The 23,410-nt window shown below is 43.7% G+C and overlaps 1 protein-coding gene across 1 annotated transcript in view; it reads left to right on the top strand.

Annotated features, from left to right (window-relative positions):
- LOC310834835 (neuronal acetylcholine receptor subunit alpha-7-like) overlaps positions 1–23,410 on the top strand; it is a 110,331-nt gene that overhangs the window by 11,214 nt on the left and 75,707 nt on the right. Inside the window, exon 2 of the mRNA XM_083719271.1 lies at positions 23,009–23,148. Within this exon, the coding sequence (XP_083575397.1) occupies positions 23,009–23,148 (140 nt within the window). The remainder of the gene's footprint in view (positions 1–23,008; positions 23,149–23,410) is intronic.

Genomic DNA, 23,410 nt, shown 5'->3' with positions numbered 1-23,410 from the left:
CCCTTCCCAGCCCACCTCTTTTGGGTTCTTACTCCCTTTTACAAGCTGGTGGCAGCTAAAGCTGTTCCCTTGGGCATCACAAATACACACACTTGTACAGGCATCCCCAAACTCGGCCCCTCAGATGTTTTGGGACTACAATTCCCATCATCCCTGACCACTGGTCCTGTTAGCTAGGGATGATGGGAGTTGTAGTCCCAAAAACACCTGGAAGGCCGAGTTTGGGGATTCCTGCACTTGTAGATTGCCAATGTTTTCAGCTTCTGCGGTGGTTTGGTGTAAGATGGTCTCTTGGGCTCCCATACCGCTCGATGCTTTTTGACTTTCCCCCCATACTGCTTTATGATTCTTGATTTTTTTTCCATTTTAGAGCAATCACTGTGGGGTACCTTGAGGCAATACCTCTTAAGACCTGACAAAAGACTATTGATTGCCAATGAGATTCAGCAGAAGTGTCTCAATTGGTGCTAAGATGGCTCAAGAAGACATAAGTCATAGATGGAGGTGACTCACCCTTATTTCCTCCACTAAGTGGGCTGGGGTGTGTGGCGAGCAAAAAGGCTAGGGGCTGATGTGTGAGAGATCAAAGCCAAGCAGCCTGCAGTTGTCTGTGAGGCAGGCAGATTGAGAAGAGCTGGATCTCAGGATTACACACACAGGAAGTGATGGAAGGTTGGTAGAAGAATCCCGAAGGGAAGGGAAGAACTCCCAGGCTGAGAGTCTGGGAGAAGGAAGGAAAGCTCCCAGGTGAGGGTCCACCATTTTATGTGTGAGACAAGTGTTAAGATCTTTTATTATTATTATTATTTGAGGGACGCGGGTGGCGCTGTGGGTTAAACTACAGAGCCTAGGACTTGCTGATCAGAAGGTTGGCGGTTTGAATCCCCATGACGGGGTGAGCTCCCGTTGTTCGGTCCCTGCTCCTGCCAACCTAGCAGTTGAAAGCACGTCAAAGTGCAAGTAGATAAATAGGTACCGTTCTGGCGGGAAGGTAAATGGCGTTTCCGTGCGCTGCTCTAGTTCGCCAGAAGCGGCTTAGTCATGCTGGCCACATGACCCGGAAGCTGCACGCCAGCTCCCTCGGCCAATAAAGCGAGATGAGCGCTGCAACCCCAGAGTTGGCCACGACTGGATCTAATGGTCAGGGGTCCCTTTACCCTTTACCTTTATTATTATTTCATTTCTATACCGCTTTATATTTTTAAGAAACGATCTACCTTTGAAAGACGACTCTCTGTTTTTCCCCTCTCTCTGTTCCCCCATATATATTTTTCTGTTTTGTTTTTGTTTTTATTTAGACTAGTTTGATTCTGGGCTTCCACTGCAAATTCTGCCTGTGTACAACCTGCTTCTGAATTCCTCTGGACATTTTACTGTTACTTGTTCTGTGGCAAAGGAAAGTCACCCAGCAAAGACTGAGAGGTGCTTTTTTTTCCATACTAAGTGAGTGAGGATTCTTGATCTTAGAAAACAGAGTTGCCCTAGTTCAATTTTGACACAATTTAAGGGCAGAAAAGAGGTGCGAATAGGCAAGCTGATAACAATGATGATTGATGTTTGAGAAAAATATATTCATTTTTTGTCCCAGAAGCCTATGCACCCCTGCATAAATATTCTTATTGCGACATCCTGCACTTCCCTGAGCCTTGTAAGACTCCTGCTATGCAAGCAGCCTGCCTAATAGATCTTCCATTATTACTGTTACTTATCTATCATAGTAGTAGAATTTATTAAGGGAAGTATGAAAAGATGGGATAGATTGATTCTCATCTTAAATTTGATTCAATCTCATTACTTTCTGTCTCTGCTCTTTTACCTATGTTTGTAGCTATCTGATCTTTCTGTCAAATCAGAGTTTGGGAGCTGCAAACGAGATTGTCTTTACAACGCGCACCTGTAGTGCATTCACAAACTCAGGTCAGATGCTTCAGATAAGGAGTTCAGAGGAAGCCTAGCTAGTAAAGGTAGAATTGCTAGCACTTTCTGCTTATGATGTATGCGAGAGAAGATGGGGTGGAATATTTTGGGGCGTCACTAGAATCCAAAGTAGTCTTGAAAGACAATGGGGGTCAAAGGAAGGGAGTTTTCCAGTGTTATGTACTGGAACGTGAAAGGAAATCTATGGTTTGGGAGAGGCCAGGAAACAAATACAGTGGTACCTCAGGTTAAGTACTTAATTCGTTCTGGAGGTCCGCACTTAACCTGAAACTGTTCTTAACCTGAAGCACCACTTTAGCTAATGGGGCCTCCTGCTGTTGCTGCGCCGCCGGAGGACGATTTCTGTTCTCATCCTGAAGCAAAGCTCTTCACTTGAAGCACTATTTCTGGGTTAGCGGAGTCTGTAACCTGAAGTGTATGTAACCTGAGGTCCCACTGTACTGTATTGCTGTCAGATCACAGTCAGGAATTTTGGTAACATTAATAGTCCATTGTTTTAGGAATGGTGAACTTAGCTCCTCTCTTCATTAACCCCCACAGAGTTGCCATTTAAATATCATATGAATATAGAGGGATTTCATAAAGCGTGTAGCTTCCTTCCTTACTACAGTATCTTGATTTCTTCTCTACTCCACCAGCTCAGAATGATCACTTGGGTAAGTTTTCTGTGAAAGCTTTTGAAATGCATTTTTGCTTATCACAGCTACCGTTACTGTGCTTTTGGTTTGCTCCTACACTCTATGGTAAATACTGCTTCAATATTTTGAAGTAAATAAGCCTCAAAAAGACACTTTTTCTAGTCTTGCCTTTAGGTTTTGTTTTTTTGGTCAGTGTAAATCCTGACAGAACCCCAACAAAGGGCTGAGAAAAACACTTCTTTCATTGGACTTATTGTATTGGCTAGTTAGCCGATAACTTATTGTTGTCTAAATAATGGAGGGATTAAATTCTCCTAGGGAGACAGTAGCATAATAAGAATGTGAAAAGTGGTGTGTGTGAGAAGTCTGCTTTTTTGTGAAGCGTTCTTAATTTCTGGTTCTTATGCTGAAGTGTGATGGGAGGCCAAAGCTGTTATTGCTCAGCGATGATATGCCCAGAGATGCTTTTATTTGCTACCTAATTGTTATTTCTACTCATGAATACTCTGACCAATCTAGAGCTGGTTACATTGCCATGCCTCGGCTGCCCCCAGATGTGAAAAGGGGCTAATGTCCTCTAAGTGCAACATAGGGCATATATGTGTTTCACATGCACTTGATTTGCCATACAGTATGTGGTTTGCCTTGATGCCTTCCATCCTACGGAGCCGCTTGCATGCATGTATACTGACATAGGCCCCAACTCTATGGGCCTGAGGGCAGCCCAGCCCCCTCAAAATATACAGGGATGGGGCAGGCCTCCTTGCCATGGTGATGGGCTTCCCTGGGCTTCATGGCTTCTCCTGATTGATACACATGATGAGTCTCTTCAATGTCGCACAGAACTTTGCACCGCTGCACACTGAGATGCTGTTTTAGACTTGTGGCACATTTTGAGCTAGGTTGTATCAGCCTCAGTAGCGAAGCTGTATGCTCCACTACTGGTTTTGGAGAGCAGGAGGAGGTGTGGCGCATTGCCTGTGGGGGCATGGCACCTGGAGCGCGCGGGGGTCCACAGCGTGTGTCCGGGGGTGGGGCGCTGCAATGGCTCCCTACCGGAAAAGTGGTGCTGGAAGCGGTCCACTCCCTCCACACTCCCGTTCCTCCACCAGTGATCAGGCTACCATTGTCCAACAGACTTTGTGGTTGAGCCAGGAGAATCTTTCCTTAGACCCATAAGGTATGGGAATCTTTCAATTTCTCTCTGTTTCTTGTTTTTCTAGTTTTAAGATCAGTTTTCCACATTTCTACACCAGTTTTTTTTTAAAAAGAGAAGTCCTTATGAAAAGTCATTAGCATTTTAGTGTGAATTTCTTCTAATCTACACAATTTTGTATGCAATGTTGTCAAATATATACATTTCTGCGATCAGTTTCCCCCAATAAATATATTTTTTTGCATTATCATTATTGTGTGCATTTAACACACACTTTATCCTAGTAGGGTGTTTCCTAGACTTGAGTCTGCAGCTGTTTTTGGACTACAGTTCTCATCATCCCTGATCACTGGTCTTGCTAGTTAGGGATGTTGGGAGTTGTAGTCCAAAAACAGCCGCAGACCCAAGTTTGGGACTGTACTAGTATATGCATTTTTGTATACATGGTTGGAGAAATGTGTTGTAAAATTCAGTGAATAGAGAATTTCAGTTTGTATATTGCTTCAGGGAGTTTTAATTAAGTAGGTTCACTTTTGAATGTGAAACGCTGTTTACCTTCCCACCACAGTGGTACCTATTTATCTACTTGCGCTGGCATGCTTTCCAACTGCTAGGTTGGCAGAGCAACGGGAGCTCACCCCGTCACGGGGATTTGAACCACCGACCTTCTGATCAGCAAGCCCAAGAGGCTTAGTGGTTTAGACCATAGCACCACCCCTATTCAGAGACATATTGCCTTTGACACCAGAGACAATACATAGCTATCATGTCTAGTAACCATTGATAGCCTTGTCCTCCATGAATTCGAAGGATCCACTTTCAAAATTACCCAAGGTGGTGGCCGTCACAGCACCTTGTAGTAGGGAATGCCGTAGTTCAGCTCCGCATTGCAGAAAGCAGGACCTCCTGTGTCAAGATGGGACTCAGAGTGTGGGAAGCTAAACAGTAAGCATTCCCTGGCCTTGAAATCAAATAGTCTAGATCAGAAGTAGCCACCTGGGACATCCAAAGGAAGGAACGTCTATATGCCTGTGAAAGGTTGCAGCTAGTTGTGTGGTTGGAATGTACTGCTGTGTCTTGCTTTGTGGCTGAAAGGATGCTGGTGACGGCAGCAGTGGCTTAGAAAGAAAGCGCAAATTCACTGTTATAGATAACACACAGATTTTCTGCCTGAGGGTTGGAGCTAAGCTTATAGGGCTGTGAAGAAAAGATAAGCCATTGTACGAATGGTTTCTTGTCTGAGCTGGTGGGGAAATATGGGTGACCTCCAGCTCAACTCCTTTATGAAGCTGTCAAATTCTGATTTAATAACCTGCGGTAAATAAACGGCCACTGGAATTTAATTTTTTTTAAAAGGTGGCAGAATAGTCTGTTTTGCCAGAATTGTAACTTTGAAAAGTTTTTTTCTCTCTCTCTTCAAGCACCACCACCAGCACCACCACACTCTTGGAAATGTATTTAGTTATGACCAACAGCAACCCATTTGTAGCGGGAAAATGTAGTTTTTCCTCAATCCTGAATCACTCGCGCTCATCTTCAGCATGCTGCTTCCAATCTTGATTGATTCTAGATCCTGCCATCCGCAAAGTGTGGTATGTGCGGTTACTTGATATGCATTTGAAACCCTCCCTTGGATGAGGTTTTCCACTTCTTCTCCACAAACCTCTTAACATGCCCCACGAAGAATGTATAAGGAAGTGGTTCTAGATTCAGGTAGGTAGCCGTGTTGGTGCGTACATGAAAGCTTACACCCAGAACAAACTTAGTTGGTCTCTAAGGGATACGAGTGGCACTGTGGGTTAAACCACAGAGCCTAGGACTTGCCGATCGGAAGGTCAGCGGTTCGAATCCCCGCGACAGGGTGAGCTCCCGTTGTTCAGTCCCTGCTCCTGCCAACCTAGCAGTTTGAAAGCACGTCGAAGGGCAAGTAGATAAATAGGTACCACTCCGGTGGGAATGAAAACGACGTTTTCGTACGTTGCTCTGGTTTGCCAGAAGCGGCTTACTCATGCTGGCCACATGACCCGGAAGCTGTACGCCGGCTCCCTCGGCCAATAAAGCGAGATGCCCCAGAGTCGGTCACGATTGGACCTAATGGTCAGGAGTCCCTTTACCTTTACCTTAAGGTGCTACTGGACATTTTTTTATTTTTAAAAATTTATTAAGGAAGTGATGAATGAGATCCTAGCATACACATACCTGTCAAGTGTCACAGAAAAAACAGGACACCCCTTTTTTGTGGCAGATCGTGACGGCCATTTTGGGTACCGTGATCTCACATGCCACAATCTTGACCCGAGAAAAGCATTTTTTGTAGGGTGAAATCACAGCACAGGCCACATGAGTCACCCAGGAGCATATGCCAGAAGACGTGTGTCCCTGTTATTTATCTGAAAAAGATGGACAGTATTGCATACATTAACCCAGAACTTCATAGGGCAGGTTTGGGTACACCCCTCTCCGCAATGGTCAGGGCTGCCTATGTCTGTTTTCAAATGGACACACTGTGGCGTAATGCAGAATCAAACTACAATGAGCTTTTTTTTTTTTTAATGAAACCAGTTTCCCAAGAAGTGCTTTCTAGGGGCAAAAGGTATGCAATAGATCAAGACTGTGTGTGGACCATGTAGAAAAAAACAAGTCTTTGGTCTGCATCAATTCTAGAATACAAAGTAATATATACACACAATGCCATGTGCACACAGCCTACAGCTGCTGAGTGTAATGTAATCTCAGAGTTCCAGACCCAGAGCTCTTGCGCCCAAGTAACATGGGCGTAATAATCTGCTTGGATCCCACCTGTAGATGATCAGAACAGACCTCCTTTGCCTGTGTAGGGTGTATAATTTCATGGGTGTAGCACTGTCATACGTTATGGGACTTGCCCAAACTTCTATGTAGAAGCGATGTCTTCCTATTTTGTAACCTGTGAGATGGGACCCATTCTAGGTTCAAACCATTATCCTTGGTATAGCTTCCTGGAAATTAAATATAAAAGTTGAGCATTAAGTGTGAAGCTCATGCATGTGTAAAATTAGGTTCGTGTCCTGAAATACTTGGAAGCTTTGTCTGAATCTTTCTGGATTGCCACTTCTGAATATTTTAAAGGGAGACTCTCCATATTTTATTCACGCACATCACATCTCACTAACTTAACAAGAGGCTCATGTATTTTGCACTGGGACATCTCTACCTGAGTACAAAATGTTAAATGGGAACCATCCCTTGTACAGAATCCTGGAGTCAGAAAATGTCAAAGGGGTTTCAGTCTAGCTGTGAAATCTTTAAACATGACTGTGGGAGCCTCTTTTCCATGGGCTTATCCCATAGTTTAACATTTTAAAAGTCCTGCAAACACATGGGCTGGGTCAATCACTTGGGTCCCTCTCCCATGAAAGTCTCACCCCCAACAGGGCATTTCGTGATAAGGATCCACATAACTGTCCACTCAGCTGCTTCAGGATGACTCCTTGGGAAACAGTCCCAGAACGCTACTGAAATGTTTGAAGGGTACCTGTTGCTGTGCTACAACTGTGCGGTGAATTCTCCAAAACTGCCATAAGAAGCCACGAGAAAAAATGGCCGGCTGATTTACTGTATTGTATGGGGCAATACATTCCAGAACTACCTTCTAACAAATGGCTTTATTTGTCCATCGAACAGCAGTGCTGTAAGCCAAGTTTAAAATCCTCAAGGCTGAATTTCACACCTTGGCTGTGGTGAATGCCAGACATAAGGTTTGAAACTAATGACGATGAAGACAGGTGCACCTCACTATGGGGGGCATTCTATATGAGGGGAGCCACCAGTGAGAAAACCCTGTCATGGGTTCCAACTGGCTGGGTGGCACCATCCATATGGCTGATATTGGAGGAGGCGATCTTTCATGTATTTCTGAGTCCCAAGCCCCTTAGAGCTTTGTATGCTAGTATTTGTTGACATTTCCATTCCACCTTAAGGAGCAGATGTGTGGAATTGTTGCGTGTCACATGTCTGTTTACATTCCAGCACAGCTTGCTGGGAACTTCCGTTGTGTATAGCTTTTGCTTTTCCTGTTCTCTCTGAGACGACGAGAGAGAGAGAGAGAGAGAGAGAGAGAGACAACATGTTTCTTTGTCCTGATTTATGTTTAATAAATCTGTAGTTGTAGTATGCTTCCACAAGCCTCACGCCTATTCTGTGCATGCAGTTCGGTCTGCTGATAGTGTGCCCTGGCTTTGAAGCCCGGGTCGCTGATTTACATCGGGCAGAGGCCAATGGTCTTCACAGCGGGACGACTGGAAGGGAATGGCTCAGCTGGGGCTAGCTAGCTGGCCTCCCGGCCCTCTGCATGTTGACAGTATTAACCCTTCAGTTGGACACAGTAACTCCTTGGCAGCCAGTGGAGTGCTTTCATAGAATCATAGAACTGTAGAGTTGGAAGGGACCATGAGGGTCCTCTAGTTCAACCAATGCAGGAATCACTTACCCAACGTGGGGCTCCAGCCCCACAGTTGAGAGTATGATGCTCTACCAATTGAGCTATCCAAGCTCAGGATTAGTGACACATGGTTCCATTATGTTGTCCCACTCACCAGTCTGGCAGTCATATTTTGCACTAGCTACAGCTTCCTGACTCTCTTGAAGGACAGCCCCATGTGGATTGCCACTTCTGAATATTTTAAAGTGTTGGAATGTGTCCTTGCTTTTCTCTGGAAACTAGCCTCTTGTACAAAAGTACAGGAAATATAAACAGTCATGGAATATGGAGCTGAGCTCCAAACACTGATATGGAATATACAATACAATTTTCAGGTAGTCATCTGCACAGAAGGAACCCATTATGACCATGATGCTCATTTTGGCTATGCCACTCACTGAAGTCCATAATTATCCATCGAGCCTATGAACAGTTTGCACCAGTATATCCACTGTGATTAGCAGATGCTCACTTCATGGTGGGAAGCAAGGCTTGTGAATTGGCACTAGGAGGCCTTTTCTGTTTTCAAGAGGTAACATATCTCATGAACACCACGGAAACTACCTCCTAAAAAATTACATTTGCCAGTGTCTTTTCAAATGCTTCAAAGCCTGAGCCTGTTGCTTTCTCCATGTAGCCGGAACTTGAGTGATTTTTAATTTATTCTTTGATCAGGAGAACATTCCATTTTGTACGGTCCAGGTGAGGTAGGATGGGGAATGATCAGAGTTATGAATATTTTAAAAGAACATTATGTAGATAGGTGGAATCTGACTTTACAAAAAAGAATCATTCTTCTCATGTCAATCTTATTTGAAAGAAGCGCAAGGAAAGGAACGAAGATGACATAGTTCCTGCCAAAGGAGTTCCTTGCGGCTTAGGATAGAGATGTATTTTTAAATGCAAGTTTCATTCTTACAAGGTAGTTGAGAGATGACAGATGATTTCGCCCTGTACATTTTGAAACCAGGTTAAAAAAAGGTCACCTAAACCACAGTGACATTCACCCTGAAGACAAGTAAATGACAGAATAGAAAGTGGATGCAAAAAGGATGAAAGCCCACTAGATGACAGTAAGATATTTTTCTTAAGGGATGATGATAACAGGTTTCATATTCAGGAATCACAAAGGCTTGGATTTTGCCCGGTTGGAATGTGTCTTTGAGAGGACTTCCGGGTCGGCGCCATCGCCGAATGGCGGACTCCCTCCGAGCTCCGGAGGGAGCCTGCACGGCAGGGGCTGGGTCCTACCGCACCGGCGATGCGGGGACCCTTAAAAACCACGGCCACGGGGGCCGTGGACATGGAGACTCGGCTGGCACCGTTAGCGCCCTCCCGACTCGTGAAGGAGCCTTTTTAAAGGCTAAGGATCGGGTGCCGGGGAGAAGCGTGGTGTTTTGAGTCCTCTGCCATCCCTGCCGTGCGAAGCCGCATGCCATCCGGCGGAGAGCGCTGGCTTTTTCCTTTGAAAATTTGGACCTAAAAGAACAACCCGTAAGTAATTGGAATCTGGACTAAAAAGAGGGACAAAATTTTAAAAATTTCGGAGCGAGCGGGGGAGGCGCAAAAAAGGAAGTCAGCCACCCCCTCCATTGTAGAAGGGTCAAAACAAAGGATTTGATAACTAAGATCGGAATAACATCATTTTGGCAAGTTTGGAACCTCACGAGTGAAGAATATGAGATTGAGCTGGAGGAGGAAAGTAGAATTTGGACTTAAAAACACCCCCCCCCCTGGAACCCCGGGAGCGATCGATGACGGTGTTTGGAGAGGAGAAAGGCAAGTTTTGACAGCTGTCAAAGAGCTGTCAAAGCAGAAAAACAAGATAGAGACTATGTCACAAGGACTTTGCAGGTTATATTTGTTATAAATTGGACACAAATTGCTTTAAATAAGGATTACAAAGTTACTAGGGCTAATGGATGTGATCTGGAAGAGAACTCAGTTTTTGCAATCCACCTAGAGGAGCCGAGGGATATCACAAGTGGTTTTAGTTGGAAATTTGAACAGAATTTTTTATCTCCTGGGAAACTGCAGAAATGGAACATTATTATGACTACAGAGGCCAGTATACCGAAGAAGACAATGGAATCATCCGTTGTGGAATGAAAGGAACTTGACGTAATGTTTTGTTTCTGAGCAACAAGCCTCTGCAAAGGAACTAACTTTTGGAATTAGGACATTTGTGCAGGAAAACAGGGACAGAAAGAAATAGAAAGAGGAGTGTGGCCAATAAGAACAACAAAACAACAAGAATTGGACTAAGTCGAAAGTGGGGACATTTGGGACATCCAGATTTGACAAGCTTAAGGATTATAATTTGGAGTTTTTCACTCCTGGATATAAAAATCTGGATGGAAAAAAATGGGCCTTTCTTTGAGACAGAATCCTTTCATGATTGGACATGCGAAACTAAAGAGGACTGGCAAAGGACTATGACTTAGAGAGACGTGGAAATATCGGACATTGAGGAATATTGGGAACGCAACCGGGAAAAGGGGGGGTGGGAAATGTGGAACCCAAAGGGCGTAAACTATGTTTTATTTAGGCTATATACATTTACATGGTATTCTAAAGTGGGGAACTCGTGGAGGGACTAAGCCGATTTTAGGGGAATGGAAAATAATTTTTTTTTATAAAAAAAAAAAAAAATTTTGGGTTAAGGATAACAAGTTTGAAGTGAGGAGAAGAACTTGTTGAGATTATCTGTTTATTTGAGAGATTTGGAATACAAGGGGGGGAGGGAAGGGGAAGTCCTGAAAGGATGTAATTGGAAAAAGATTTGAAATTGGATGTTTTATTAATTTGTAATTAATTGGAAAACTTTAATAAATATTATTTAAAAAAAAAAAAAAAAAAAAAAAAAGGAATGTGTCTTTGAACTCTGATGACACCTCTTTCTTTTATTTATTTATTTCTGTGAGTAGAACCTATCCTGCCGCACAAAAGCAAAATTTATATGTATTCTTCTGTTCACTTCTGGCCATACTCACAATGGCTCTGTAGCCCTTACAAGGTTGCCTATAAAGGAATGCAGAAAGGTTCCTCACCTCTGGTGTAAACTATCCTTAGATGGTAGGCATGGGTAGGCAAACTAAGGCCCGGGGCCCAGATCCGGCCCAATCACCTTCTGAATCCAGCCCTTGGATGGTCTGGGAATCAGCGTGTTTTTACATGAGTAGAATGTGTCCCTTTATTTAAAATGCATCTCAGGGTTATTTGTGGGGCATAGGAATTTGTTCACCCCCCCCAAAAAAAATATAGTCCAGCTCCACACAAGGTCTGAGGGACAGTGGACTGGCCCCCTGCTGAAAAAGTTTGCTGGGGGACAATATCCTAGCCCCACCATGCCCCCCAACATGCTTATTTTCTGTCTGGTCGAATGTCTGTAATGAAGGAACAATATTTATTTATTTATAACATTCATAATCCACTTTCCCCCCAAGGAACTCAAGCTGGTGTGCATAGGGTCTCCTCCCTCTCTATTATCTCTTCACAACAACCCTGTGAGATTGTGACTTGCCCAAGGCCAAAGCTTCATGGCTGAGTGGGGATTTGAACCCTGGTCTCCCAGGTCCCAGTTCAACACTCTAACCACTGCACCACACTGGCTACCTGATCCCACATACATGCATACAGAGAGTTTGATTTCAATGCGTACCTGTGCTCTGAAGTGATGCAGTTCAGGCACGTAGATTTGCATTGCAATCTATGGAGCTCTACTCAGAAACAAATAAGTTCTGTGGAGTTAAATGATAATTCCTCCCAAGATAGGAGGTGTAGGACTGCAACCTTAACTACTTAAGAATAGCTATGCTTTTGGACGAGTGCCAAAGAAATAAACGAAAACCTGCCAGGGAACAATTTGGACAAAGTTACGGGAGGTAATTTAGAATATGACTGAAAAAACTAGCGTGCCAATTTGCTCAACTACTTCTTTTTTCTTGTTAGCAAAACGCCTAAGTACTTTGAAATCTTCTTCCCAGGCTCCAGTCACATCCCTGCTTTGTTCTTCCTCTTCAGGCAGCAGATTTATGGATCAGACAAATGAAGTCATGACTTTTTGTACAGATTTGTTTTTAAAGTAATATATTAAACTTCAGCTGTGGGGGCTTCTTCACAGATGTCATTCCTCCCGGAAATAACGTGGTCCTCAGAGCCTTATCCTCTTAACAAAGTTCTGATCCCTCATATTTTTATTTCCTTCAAGCACTTCTGCCAAACAGCGCTCATTTCCATAGCTAGGACCTCTGCCTACAGCCCCAAAGAAAGGAAGAAATTAATTCCAGGGTTAAATGGCCAGCAATGTGAAAGGTAACGGAACTAGGAAGAAGAAGAAGAGGAGTTTGGATTTGATATTCCGCCTTTCATTCCCCTTCAGGAGTCTCAAAGCGGCTAACATTCTCCTTTCCCTTCCTCCCCCACAACAAACACTCTGCGAGGTGAATGGGGTTGAGAGACTTCAGAGAAGTGTGACTAGCCCAAGGTCACCCAGCAGCTGCATGTGGAGGAGCGGAGAATCAAACCCGGTTCCCCAGATTACGAGACTACCGTTCTTAACCACTACACCACACTGGCTCCACATGCACCACAAAGTTGTTGTTGTTGTTTAGTCGTTTAGTCGTGTCCGACTCTTCATGACCCCATGGACCAGAGCACGCCAGGCACTCCAGTCTTCCACTGCCTCCCGCAGTTAGGTCAAACTCATGCTGGTAGCTTTGAGAACACTGTCCAACCATCTTGTCCTCTGTCGTCCCCTTCTCCTTGTGCCCTCCATCTTTCCCAACATCAGGGTCTTTTCCAGGGAGTCTTCTCTTCTCATGAGGAGGCCAAAGTCTTGGAGCCTCAGCTTCAGGATCTGTCCTTCCAGTGAGCACTCAGGGCTGATTTCCTTAAGAATGGATAGGTTTGATCTTCTTGCAGTCCATGGGACTCTCAAGAGTCTCTTAAAGGTAAAGGTAAAGGTACCCCTGCCCGTACGGGCCAGTCTTGACAGACTCTGGGGTTGTGCGCCCATCTCACTTAAGAGGCCAGGGGCCAGCGCTGTCCGGAGACACTTCCGGGTCACGTGGCCAGCGTGACATCGCTGCTCTGGCGAGCCAGAGCCGCACACGGAAACGCCGTTTACCTTCCCGCTGGTAAGCGGTCCCTATTTATCTACTTGCACCTGGGGGTGCTTTCGAACTGCTAGGTTGGCAGGCGCTGGGACCGAGCAGCGGGAGCGCACCCCGCCGCAGGGATTCGAACCGCCGACCTTTCGATCGGCAAGTCCTAGGCGCTGAGGCTTTAACCCACAGTGCCACCTGCGTCCCCAAGAGTCTCTTACAGCACCATAATTCAAAAGCATCAATTCTTCGGCGATCAGCCTTTTTTATGGTTCAGCTCTCACTTCCATACATCACTGCTGGATGAGAGGAGAGAGAATGAGCAAAAAGGAGATGTACCCCAAGTCCAGCAACTGTAGGGGTGTAGAGGGATGGAAAAGGAATTTGTCGTACTTGGAGTCTAAAATGGTCTGATCTGCTGCTGTGTTATGGATGGATTATGAACTGGATTGAATTGAATGGTTCACTTCACAACCCACAGTCAAGTGCATTTGATACGAGCTGGTCTGGGGGGTTGCAGTCTGTCTCTGCTCCCCCTTAAAAAAAAGGTTTTCTTTAAAAATTCAGAAAGTGTTATCCTGCTGCCCACAGCCCGAGTGAATGGTGAGGGGAGACTGGGTAGGAATAATCCTTCCCCTTGCTCTACTTTCCTAAGGAAAACGTCTCTAATATGAGAAACTGCTATCTGTCCCAATAAAAGAGACTTGCGTAGCTAGATCTGGGTGTGTTGATATCTATTGCGCAGAAAAGAAACACCATGAAATATATTGTTCCATCATTCCAGATACAATGATAACTCTACCGGAAGAGGAACATAAAGTATGTTTGCAGCCTGATGTTTCATTCCTAAGTGCCTGTCAACAGAACAGTGGGAGCATTATTGCCAGATCTGGATCAAAACTCTTTAATCCAGGCTAGCCCCAGCATTATCCTCATTAGTGGAACATTCAGAATAGCAACAGAAATCAGTGGTGCTTTCCGCAGCTTCCTGGATACAAACCGTGCTGCTACATCCGGTTCCTATTTTACCCTCTGTATATTCATTTTAAAATCAGTCTCTTCATCATTCATTCTCCCATTAGCTCAGGTTTGATCTTTACCCTATTATCGTCTTCGGTCACTCAAAGCACTTTGTAATTATTTGTTTTCTATATGCCGTATATGCCCCAGTTTTCAATGAGTTAAAACCAAAATGGGTTACAAAAACAATAGAACAAATGGCAGTAGATTAGCCCATATATTAGTATATATGGTAGGACAATTTTCCATGTATGAATTTCTCTCTCTCTCTCTCTCTCTCTCACACACACACACACACACACACACACACACACACACACTGATCACTGGCCTCCTTCCCCCCCGCCCCTTCTTATATCAGTTTCACAGCCAGAACAAATATATCTTGGGACAATGTATTACACTGGTCACATTCACAAGTCATACTAAACTGTGTCATCTCTTTTCTTGTGCACTTTTGTGAGGCAGCGTTCAGAAGCTTTTTTTTTCTCCTCAACTGTGGTCCGACATGCAATCTGGTATGACAAACTATGGATCATTTCAAACATACCAACTTCAAACCATGGTTTCAAAAGTGGAAACTAACCCTCAATAGTGTTGACCATAGTCCAGGCTCAAATGACATTGCACATGGCGGCTAATGGAAAGCTAAGTTTTCCCTTTTAGTTGTGTGGGAAGAGAAAGGGGAAACTTGAGAGCTGAGGGCATGTTGCAGCTCACGTTTGTCCCACTAAACTGTAGTTTAACGTGACTTGTGAAAATGGCCAATAATACCTTAAGGCCATTTTTTTCGCAAGCGTGACCCAAGTTTTTGAGAGCACCACTCTAATCTGTGCTACATTACATTGGCAGTGTACCATGGGTACGGATATACCATATAGTACACAAACTGCCATTTCATTAACTGTGGTTGGCAAGCTGAATTATGGATCACATAGAATCATAGATTCCTGGAGTTGGAAGGGATGATGAAGATCATTGAGGCCAACCTTGATGTTTAATAGGTTATTGTATTTTAGTGTTTTGTTGGAAGCCGCCCAGAGTGGCTGGGGAAACCCAGCCAGATGGGCGGGGTATAAATAATAAATTATTATTATTGTTATAACCCCCTGCCCAATCTTTTGCCCAATGTAGAGCAAGAACCCACAACCCTAGGGTTAAGAGTCACATGCTCTATCAACTGAGCTATTCCTGTGGGCCTTTTTATGCTTTCCCAGTGCATATTGACAATCCAGCTGAGTATGTGTGTGTATAGATATAAATACAGGTATAGATAAATAATTGTTTCAAAGGCATTGGCTAGGGTTACCCTTATTACTTCACAGTAAACGGAGCTATGGGTCTTCCTAATGATGGAGTGAGACAGGAGTGGGGGAACAAACAGAAGAGGGGAGACTGCCACCCTCCAAATTGTACACCTGCGCATAACACCAAATCACTCCAGCCTAGCTGGTGCCAAAGCGGTGCTCCATTTTCTAATGAGGGCAAGCCATTCATTTTTGCCACCTTTCCCCTTCAGAGTGGGAGGTTCCCTTTAAATGTCATGTTTTCTCCTGGGAGGAGGAAAAGAGGACTAGCATGCAAAGCATCGTATCCTGTTAATGTCTTGAAGCCAACTCAACTGTTTAGAAAGGGCACCGTCCTCAAGGCTGGGACTGAGCCAACTCTGAATGCATGCAAAGAGCTTTGAAGAAAAAAAAAGCTTTACATTTGCATAGTAGTTTGCAAGTAACAACTTTCGTTCTTTATACAGACCGACAGTCCTTCACATCATCATATTTTGCTTTTTTGTTAAATACAATGGTTAACCTTGACTGTTTCTGGATAAGCCTGGTGCCAGAAAACTGGGCCAGTCAACAATACAAAAACTACCGTAATTAAGGCTGCAGTCCTAACCTCACTTACTTAGGCTGGCAGGGTGGTTTTCTAAGCTTTGTCTCCCTGACTTCACAAAGTTAATAAGGGCACATGATATAGTCTGTTTACAAGAAACCTGGTCATCACGTCACATTGAATTTGCAGGTTTTAATGCCTTTGCTGTTCTGGCAACCAAAAGCCACAAGGAAGGTAGGCCTTTGGGTGGATTGTTAACCCTAGTGGCTCCCCATATAAAAAGTGAACATATCCTGTTGACAAATGCTAGCTATAAATTACTAGTAATGAAGATAGTGCTAGAGAGCCAGGAAATGCTATTGTTCAATGTGTATATCCCTCCCACTCCCACTGTCACAGCCAAGAACCTACAATGGGATCTTATTACACATGTGCTTGAGAATCTGGACTCCATCTGCCCTGACTTACCTATCATCTAGACTGGAGACTTACTTAGGCAGAGGCAGATGGGGAGCATGGCCAGTTTGGTCACAGTGGGCGCAGAGCCAGTATGGTGTAGTGGTTAAGAGCAGTGGACTCGTAATCTGGTGAACTGGGTTCGCTTCCCCGCTCCTCCACATGCAGCTGCTGGGTGACCTTGGGCTAGTCACACTTCTTTGAAGTCTGTCAGCCTCACTCACCTCACAGAGTGTTTGTTGTGGGGGAGGAAGGGAAAGGAGATTGTTAGCCGCTTTGAGACTCCTTAGGGTAGTGATAAAGCGGGATATCACATCCAAACTCTTCTTAGAATTGCACTGTTAATCATCGTTTCCTGTCCCTTAGGAGAGAATTCCCAGCACTCGGCCCCAACTACAATTCTCCAAACCCTTAAGGTGACACTGAATGCTAGTTGAGCTGTGATAAAACTGAAACAGATGTACAAGGTGGATTTGCCCTTGTGCTAAAGACGCAACTTCTAATCTAAAAGAATTGCTAATATATTTTAGCTTTTATCTGAGGGAGGTTGCTGTCTTCCATATTGTTAATCAACTTGGAAGTCTTCATGGAAGGTAATCATTCACCTGGGAGAAAGAAAATTGGCACATTCTGTATTGCAGCCTATTCTGCAGGTAATTCAGGTACCAGGGATTGTAATACTGGTGTGCAGTTTGATTTATATCGCAAGTTTTTCCCCCCTGGCAGTTAACAACCCTCTGCACTAGGGTAGCTGAAGCATATTGCCGTCACATTTTTCCACTCTTCTTCTTTCTATATAACATGTAGAAAGTGTGTTATTCCCCCCCTTTTTTTTGCAGGGGGCAAGGGTTGTGTTATTGTCCATGCCATCTGCATTGGACGTGTGCCTTTAGTAGTAGCCTCAGGTGACCTGAGAATCAGTTCTCAGTCAGGCCAGCTTTTGCTTTGCCAAATATTGAGGCTTTAATATCCAGAAATAAATTTGGTTGGTTGTTGCTCCATAAACACCCAGTAGGACCTGAATGTTAGATTTAACAAAGAAATAAGTATGAAGGTTGTATCAAAACAGATTGTTTCCATAAGTAAATAGGATGCCCAAAGATGAGGAATACTGAAATACAGAGCAAGACACTTGCTCTGATGAGATCTGATGAAACTGGTATCAGAGCTGTATCATATCGGAAAGCATATATATTGCCGCTTTTTGTGTTCTAAACTCGGTGTTAAGTATATTTTATACAAGTGCTTGCTGTTGTTGGCAAATGCCATAATGCTGACTGCACTAAGGAACGAAAGCAGACGGGACACATTTATATCTGCGGGGATTAAATGGCATATGGCGGTAGCACGCTTTATGTTCTCGGAAATCTGCAAAATACACCAAGCAAGCCGTCTGCCTTGCAAATCTCTGCCAAAGGAATTGAAGCATCCTGCAATGTTGGGAAGGCCATTTAGGCTATAAGCTTGCTATCCTCATCTTCCAGTGGTTTCAGTGGATGTGAATGAGACTCCCCCCAAAAAAGAATAGGTGGGTTGCTACTTTATTGCCCCAGTACTGGAACGTCAATCCTCTGCACACTTACTTGGAAGTAAAGCTAACTGAGCAAATTGGGACTTCTGTTATATCTGTGTAACAGCCTCATATAACCAACATGCATAAAGGAGTTAAAGCCATAGAGTAAGCTGTCATGCCAGGCTTAGCTAGGTCACTGCCCCTTACCTTGGGAGGAAAGTAATCAAGCCTAATGTACCTCGGTCTACCTGAGAAGCTCAGTGTGTAAAGAAGTCTGAGCTGGTTACTTCAGGCTCAGACCTCATGGCTCTAACAAGTTTCTTTTGAGTTCCTATACCAATAATTTTGGAACTCTATCCACTGCAACTAAGCCAAGTGTTACTGTCTGAGTTTTCTGATTGATGCATGGAAAAGCACATGAAGCTGACCTTTTGGAGAGTTTGTAAGTAAACCAATTTTTTTTTTTTTACTTCCCAAATGTGTGGTCTTTTTCTACGCTATAGGAAAAGGAGAACTTTGGAAAGATCTAAGAAAGGCGTATTTTAAAGCCTCTATTTTCATGCTTTACTTTGCTGCATATATTGTGATTTTAAATCTCTGTTGGGGTTCTCTCACCAAAGAGTACTTGCCCCAAACTCTTAGCATCCAGTTGGTATCCTTTTATACCTATTTTATTTTTCCTTGCCACCAACAACGTCAGTGTCTTCCAAAATTTAGCATTGCACAGGGCTTCCAACAGTGGAGGCTAATCCATTCAGCCAAATGGGGTACTGCCCCACCAATGTCAGTTTCTGTTCCTTCCATATCCCCCCCCCATTCATTTTATAGCACCATTTTGCTATAAAAGTGAATGAAAAATAGCAATGAGAAGCAAACAGTAATTAAAGCCTCTCTTTCCAGTGAAAGCAGAAGCTGATGCTGAGGTGATCAAGAGAGATTATTTAAGGGGCAATTGACACAATATTCACTAGCAATCTCACTGCCACACTCAACAGGAACCAATAAAACAAGCAGGGTTTTAATTAACATCAGAAAGAATATTTCCTGAATGGGCCTTCCTTGTGGCTTAACATTATAGAGAGATCTTGCCCATGGAGAAAAGGCACTGCTCGATAATATAACATTGTATTAAGTGCTGTGCGGAATCTCTATTTTAATTCCACTCTTGGCTAATTGTGGAAAAGTAATGCTTCAGTTTAGGAGCACTCAAGAGTTCCAGTCTGAAAGTTATCTCTGTTAGGGAAGAGAGCATAGTCAGAGTATGGTGTGACAGAAGAGGACAATATTACCACTAATAAAAAGGTCAGTTACTGGAGGCAGTAAAGAATTGGAGGAAGCTGAATCTTGAAGAGAAGGAGGTGCTCCGAACTGGTGGTTTCCCAATCCAGGAAATAGGAAGGCAGCCTACCTGTTCTAGATGGGGTTCCAGTCCACCTGAATGATCAGGAAAGTTGTCTGGGGGTACTCCTTGATTTGACCCTGTCACGGAGGCCCAGTTGCCTCAGTATTGTAGAGATTCTTTTTCAGATCCAGCTGGTTTACCAGCACTGGCTGTTGTTCCTCAATATAATTTGGGCCCCCTCAATGTTGAGGGGCTGGAGGAAACCGAGTGTGGCGTGGGCTTCTTTTGAGCTCGAGAGAGGAGGAGCCGCTGACCATTGCAGCTGTGCCATCCTGGGGTCCATGCTTGACCTCCCGACTTTACAATGTCACATGTGTGTTGTGTGTAAGATGGTGCCTCTGGCCACAAAGGTCCATTCTCTAGTGTGTGTCCACCTTGTATATTTTGCTAGGGAACATTCCCTTTTGTTATTGGATAGCCACAGCATCATTGTGTATGTGAGAGAAATCTGTTAGGAGCTCGTCCTACACTCGAGTAGGACCCTGGCAGAGACACATGCCTGACTGGCATGTTTTCTCCCTCCTGTTTGTGAGCTTCAAAAGCTTTCTTCTGCCTGAACATCACAGCAACCAATGCCAACAGACATCGGCACACTTAGGGATCTGCAGAGTCTTTGCAGCTTGCGTGACAGACCTCAGCAACTCAGCATTTGGGCTAATCTACTTTATTGACATATAAAAACACATGGAGCACTGCAACATGGCTCCCTCTCTCTCTAGCATCAGACAGCAAAGAGAGAGAACAAAGGACAAGAGTCCCACTTCACGGAACACAGTAACACAAACATCCTGTCTTCATCACATCCCACTCTGTGGAGTCAAAACATACACTGTCATGTGAAAGACAACAATCCTATGACTGCAATCATGGAATTCTAACAATATTGTGGAATTTGCACAATCAGGACATGGAATGTCTGAGATTGTCTGGTTCAGGGTGGGTGGAAAAGCAGGAATGACAGTTCTCTCTGTTTAATTTTGTATTATGTCATACCCACATGGTAGCCATGTTGTGTTATGCTATGCCCCCATGGTAGCTATTTTGTGACTTGTGCCCACATCACTTCCTCAAAATTCAAAGTGTGTGCAGTAGTCCAAAAGGGTTGGTATCTTAAAATATTTCCATATTGCCATGCTCAGACTTTGAGGTTAGCTGGCAATGTCAATGCTAGCTGAGGTCAGGTGATAAATGACTTGCTGGGGAACCTTCTCAGCAATGGCACCCTGGCTGTCGTTTGGCTGGTGCCTATTTTTGTCTAATTTTTTCACCAGTCGAAGATAGCTCTCTATTCTCCCTCCAGGCCTTTGGATAGACTTCTGAATATGTCGGGCGTTACAAATGTCAAATGAATGTACTGTTTTTAGCTATATGTTGTTGTTACTGTTGTGATCTCCACCAGGATCACTTCACAATGAAGGATGCAATATAAATCCTAGAAACATATACGTAAATAGACACTCTCCCTGCACTGTTGTTTATAATTTAAGAAGACAGTAACACTTATTATTTACAACTTATGTGGTTTATAATAACTTCTCATCATTGCTTCACTTGCCAATCATTATTTACCATCTGTGACCATAGGAACCAACTCCTAGGAGCCAAGGCCCCTTCACCCTGCCCGATAAAATATTTGAAGGGGCTGGGTTCCCCCAAAGTTGATGGGCATTGCCATTCAAATGGTGTGCACCTGCTTACTTGCCCCACCGATATTTTATTCAAGTTGTCACCCCTGTCTGTGACACACCAACCCTGCTTACCTCCAGGTGCCTCAAGCAGAAAAGCTGCCCACAAAGTGGGATAGATCCCAGGAATGGATCTCTGTTGCTTACCAAAAGTGAAGATGAGGGTTGATGAGGCAGGGAGGTTGTCATAGTGCAAGCACAACAGCAGAAGTGTCACATTGGCTCCACCAATGCGTTTGCACTGCAACAACCTCCCTGAATACCTCTTGTGGACCTTGACATCCCTTTCTCATGTCTGGCTCAGATTACAGGCTGTTAAAATTATCCCATAGTAGCTAGTGGGAGCCGCTGAAAATACAATCTGCACCTATCTGTGTAGCTCTACCCTGAGTTGTGTTAATTGGATGGTATACAGATGGCACCACATGGAATCTGCATCTGTGTGGTGCATTATTGGAGAACTAGAGAGCTTGGATACGTGTGCACATTTGTGTCCGTATAACTTTTCAGTTGTTACTCTGTAATTGTCCTTTTGTCCTTTTTTTTTACTTCGGGATTCTTTCTTGTCCCCGCAGCACATTTCCTTGGTTCCACATCTACTTTTGCTCAGGGGCTATATCTCAAGAAGAACAACAGATAGCTTGATTAGATAGGCTAACCATGTACAACACCAACAGCTGCCTTGGTGACTTGCCAGGAACCCAACCGCTCTGCTTGCATAGGAATCTGCATAATATTATATTAAGAAAAAATAAATCTGGATGCAAACAGACAGATACAAAACACCCTTTGTTATGCTAAAACCCATAGGTGGGGTAAACAAGCTTTTCTCTTTGCTGTGAGAACAAGTGACAGCTCCTTCAGTTCATAAAGCAGGTGACACAAAATCTATGCAAACAGCAGCAATAGCGAAGAACATTCTCATGTTTCCCCATTCCCTGGAGAAAGTTTGCAATAACGTACAGCTTGATAAGACATGCCTCGCTAAACATTTGGAATTGTTAAGCGGTGTTGAAGTCTAATAAAATGTAATGCTCACTTTACTTGTTCTCAAGTACAGAAAGGATGATGCGTGTGTTATTTCCTCAAATGAGTGCACAGTGTAGTTTTGTTTAATGAACTTTGCGCAAAACAGACAGAGCTGAACTCTGCCATCTACACAAATAAAGGGATTTTCAAAGAGTCGCATGGAGTCTTTCTCTGCTAAGCTGAAGTCATCTATGCTTTAAGAATTAAAATTACATTTGTATTTCACTCTCACTCCAACATGGTGACCTCGTAAGCATCACCAGAAAAAGAGGACTCTGACCTGCATGGAAATTATGCTGGCATTGCCAGCTGATGTTAACAAGAAAAATATTCCGTGAATCCTGTTTTAAACATAAAAATTAATATAGGCAGTCTAACATAGGCAGACATCTAACTGAAATTTATGACTGTAAGCCACACATTCAGATGTAGAAAGGGCAGTGAGATCTTCAAACTACTGGGTGATAGATGTTTGTCCTTGCAGTATCTTAGCTACCTTAAGGGCTTGCAGAACCCACATTTGTTGTCCACAAAACAGGGTTACAATGTCAGTGTGTGTGTGAACATCTCGAAATATCAAGGATTTATCCAAGATAAAATTGGTGTAAGCAGTGATTTCTGATTACTGGGTCCACTCCTGACATGAGTCATTCCCAAGTAACAGAATTGACCAGTGATTTGAACCTAGTTTTGTTGATATACACCCAGAAGACTGAAAAACACTGTGTCATAATTAAGATGCTCTCTTACGGTGCTTTTTTCTTCTTCTCATAGTCTCCCAGCAAGGTGAAAACCAAAGACGGCTCTACCGAGAATTACTGAAGAACTATAACAGCTTAGAACGGCCGGTAGTAAATGACTCACAGCCCCTCGTCGTGGAGCTACAACTGTCATTGCTGCAGATAATTGACGTGGTAAGTTGGCTTCCTGTTCCTTAGCAGCTCTTAAGTAAAACAAATTAAAAATCAGTCCTGTGTAGAGCATTGTTGATCCAGGTGAACAAGGATCTCTCTGCAGACCTGTTAAAATATGTAAGTTATCCCGGAACACATTTCAACCACCTTATTCTAAAACAAGATAGTTAAATAAAGGCAAATATATAACTTTATTGCAGTCTGTCCAATCTTGTTAACATTTGGAGTGGGATTTTAATAATGTTTTTTAAAATTTGATGAG

This window comes from Podarcis gaigeae, assembly GCF_964106915.1.
Source record: "Podarcis gaigeae genome assembly, chromosome: 17".
In the NCBI taxonomy this organism is placed as follows: Eukaryota; Metazoa; Chordata; class Lepidosauria; order Squamata; family Lacertidae; genus Podarcis; species Podarcis gaigeae.
Note: the sequence above shows the minus strand (reverse complement) of the source record. Positions and strands in the feature narration are given on the sequence as shown.